General features: G+C 46.7%; 1 protein-coding gene across 1 annotated transcript in view; it reads right to left on the bottom strand.

The window, feature by feature from the left end:
- Positions 1-2,227, bottom strand: part of AURANDRAFT_67518 (hypothetical protein) — a gene marked incomplete at both ends in the record, with an annotated part of 5,322 nt that overhangs the window by 560 nt on the left and 2,535 nt on the right. Inside the window, 2 exons of the mRNA XM_009042963.1 lie at positions 123-575; positions 657-2,152. Coding sequence (XP_009041211.1) covers positions 123-575; positions 657-2,152 — 1,949 coding nt within the window. The remainder of the gene's footprint in view (positions 1-122; positions 576-656; positions 2,153-2,227) is intronic.

Here is a 2,227-nt window from a genome sequence, read left to right as displayed (position 1 = left end):
CGCCGGCGCTTACGCAGATGCCATGGGAGTGGCCGACATTCAAGTGGTATGCCCTTGTGCACATCGTTGTCATCATGATCGTATTGGCCATCGGCCCCATAACGCATGGGTTCTTCAGGGACGGGAGGGTGGGCTTCTAACTTTTCCTCTTGCTGACCATGTTCCATGTCAGCCCCTCCCCCGGAGTTTTCCTCTTCTGGAGAGAAAACCGGTTTGTCTGGATTGTCTTCCGTGTCCGGATAGTCACTCGGGTCCGGAACATATGATTTCCTAGGCACGTCATGTGCTTTAGCCACGTTGCTCCTCTGCCGATCTATCTGCACGGGATCCGGGTCCTTGTTTACGTCCATGTCGATATCGGACAGGGTTCGCTGGAAATCGTCTGAGGTGCGATGAATCGTTCTCTGAGTCCAACCATGCCCATCAGAGATAGCCGCCGCTTCCTTCTCAGGTGGCTGTGGTAAAGCAGGATTTAGAATTATCCTCCTGGTTCCATCATGAAGTTCATCGGATATCTCGTATGGGAAGATCGCAGAGCCTGTAGTTCTTACTTTGCCATCGTTGAACAGACATATCTGTGCTCGGGGCATGTCTGCGAACTTGTTTTTCAACGAGTTCATACGTCCATTTATGAGGAAGTACGCTGGCTGTCTGACTTCACCAAGTGACCCATCGCGGTTCTCTTTCTGTACAAGACTGTAGCAGAATTCACCAAAAGGCTGGAGTGCCAACTTGTGATGGCTAGTGTCATTAGTAAAGTATTGCCAGGGTGTTACAGTTACACCATAACGCTTTTCTAGTGCCACAGACGCGAGTGAGTTAAAACTTTGACACGTGTGCTCCCAAGCCCACGGCCAATAGTCATTCGTCTCTCTGATGTATCGATTGTTTTCCAAGCGAGCTAGCTGCTGAGCGAAATTACGGAGACGGACTCTAGTCCCTTTCTTACATTCATGGATGGAAGATTCAACTTCACCATTCTTCCAGTGCATGTAAGGAGGGCACACCTCTAGGGTGATCCCAGTCTCATCTCGAAATGCAGCAATGCCATTGTCACTTCGAAACTCCATGTAAGTCGAAAACATGTCTGAGTATAGGAATTTCAGCTCATTCCCAGTGAATTGCTTAGAATACGTCTTCACATACTCAAGTGCTTCACGGAATTCATGTGTGGCATTAGACCTCACATAGTAAGCGACCCTTGTCTTGCTAACAACGTCGATGAAATTAAGCACATAACGAAAGCCTTGATGGGAGATATGAGTTAAATCTGCCCCATCAAAAGAGTAGCCTTCACCAACTGAAAGTTTAACTTCTTTCGTAGGTATGTTCTTGTTGAAGTGACTGCGGGGGTTCTTATCGTTCTTGCAGATGGAACACTCCATGCAGTTCTGCTTGTGCTTAATGTCACCAGGAAGAAGACGATGGTTGGTAGTACATTGCATTGTCTTAGCCGCGACGTCATTGTTGCAGTGATAGATGCGGTGAAAGTCACGCATGCGCTTTTTACTAGCAGCCTCAGTAGTATCGCGGGTAGTAGTATCGTGTTTCGCAGTGCGGACATGTCGTTTCTTAGACACGTCAGTATCAACCTTTGGAAATTCAGGATAGGAATTGTCCAGAACATGCCCAGTATCCTCACTTGGCTCAAACATGAGGTTCATAACTTTGCCAATCAAGTGCGTTGCTGTGTTCTTCTTTGGTGTCTCGAATGCGACTAGATTGGAGAGGGTAAAGTATACTCCCCCGCTATCTAATTCCCCATTCAAATCATCAATGACCGCTTTATAGACGGTATGAAGCATTCCAGAGGGCACTGCATTAGCTATGTAGGTGTAGGCTTGATCTTCAGGAATAGACCTTAGGAAGTCGTCCTGCTCTTCAGCGAGGTGATTTATCCGAAGAATTTCATTGAAGGTCAAGTTCCGTATCCCCTTAAACATCCTGTTCTTGTGTCTGTCATCTAGGATAAGGATGTTCGCCCAACTAGTGAAAGTGGGAGATGCTCGTTGTATGGAGTATACCTTGTTACCTTTCACATTCTCGCCGTTTATATATCCCAAGTAGGATGACCGGGAGAGATAACAAGACTCCAACTCAAAGTTGACATCCTTATAAGTCATAAGACCGTAATCATCAAGTTCGATGCAACCTGGTTGCACAGAGTTAAGGTGATTGACAAGAGTTCGGGTGTTTGAGAGTTCATTGTTTGAACAAAGGCTGGAGA

Source organism: Aureococcus anophagefferens (genome assembly GCF_000186865.1).
Source record: "Aureococcus anophagefferens unplaced genomic scaffold AURANscaffold_40, whole genome shotgun sequence".
NCBI lineage: Eukaryota > Pelagophyceae > Pelagomonadales > Pelagomonadaceae > Aureococcus > Aureococcus anophagefferens.
This window is presented reverse-complemented; position numbering and strand designations above follow the sequence as displayed.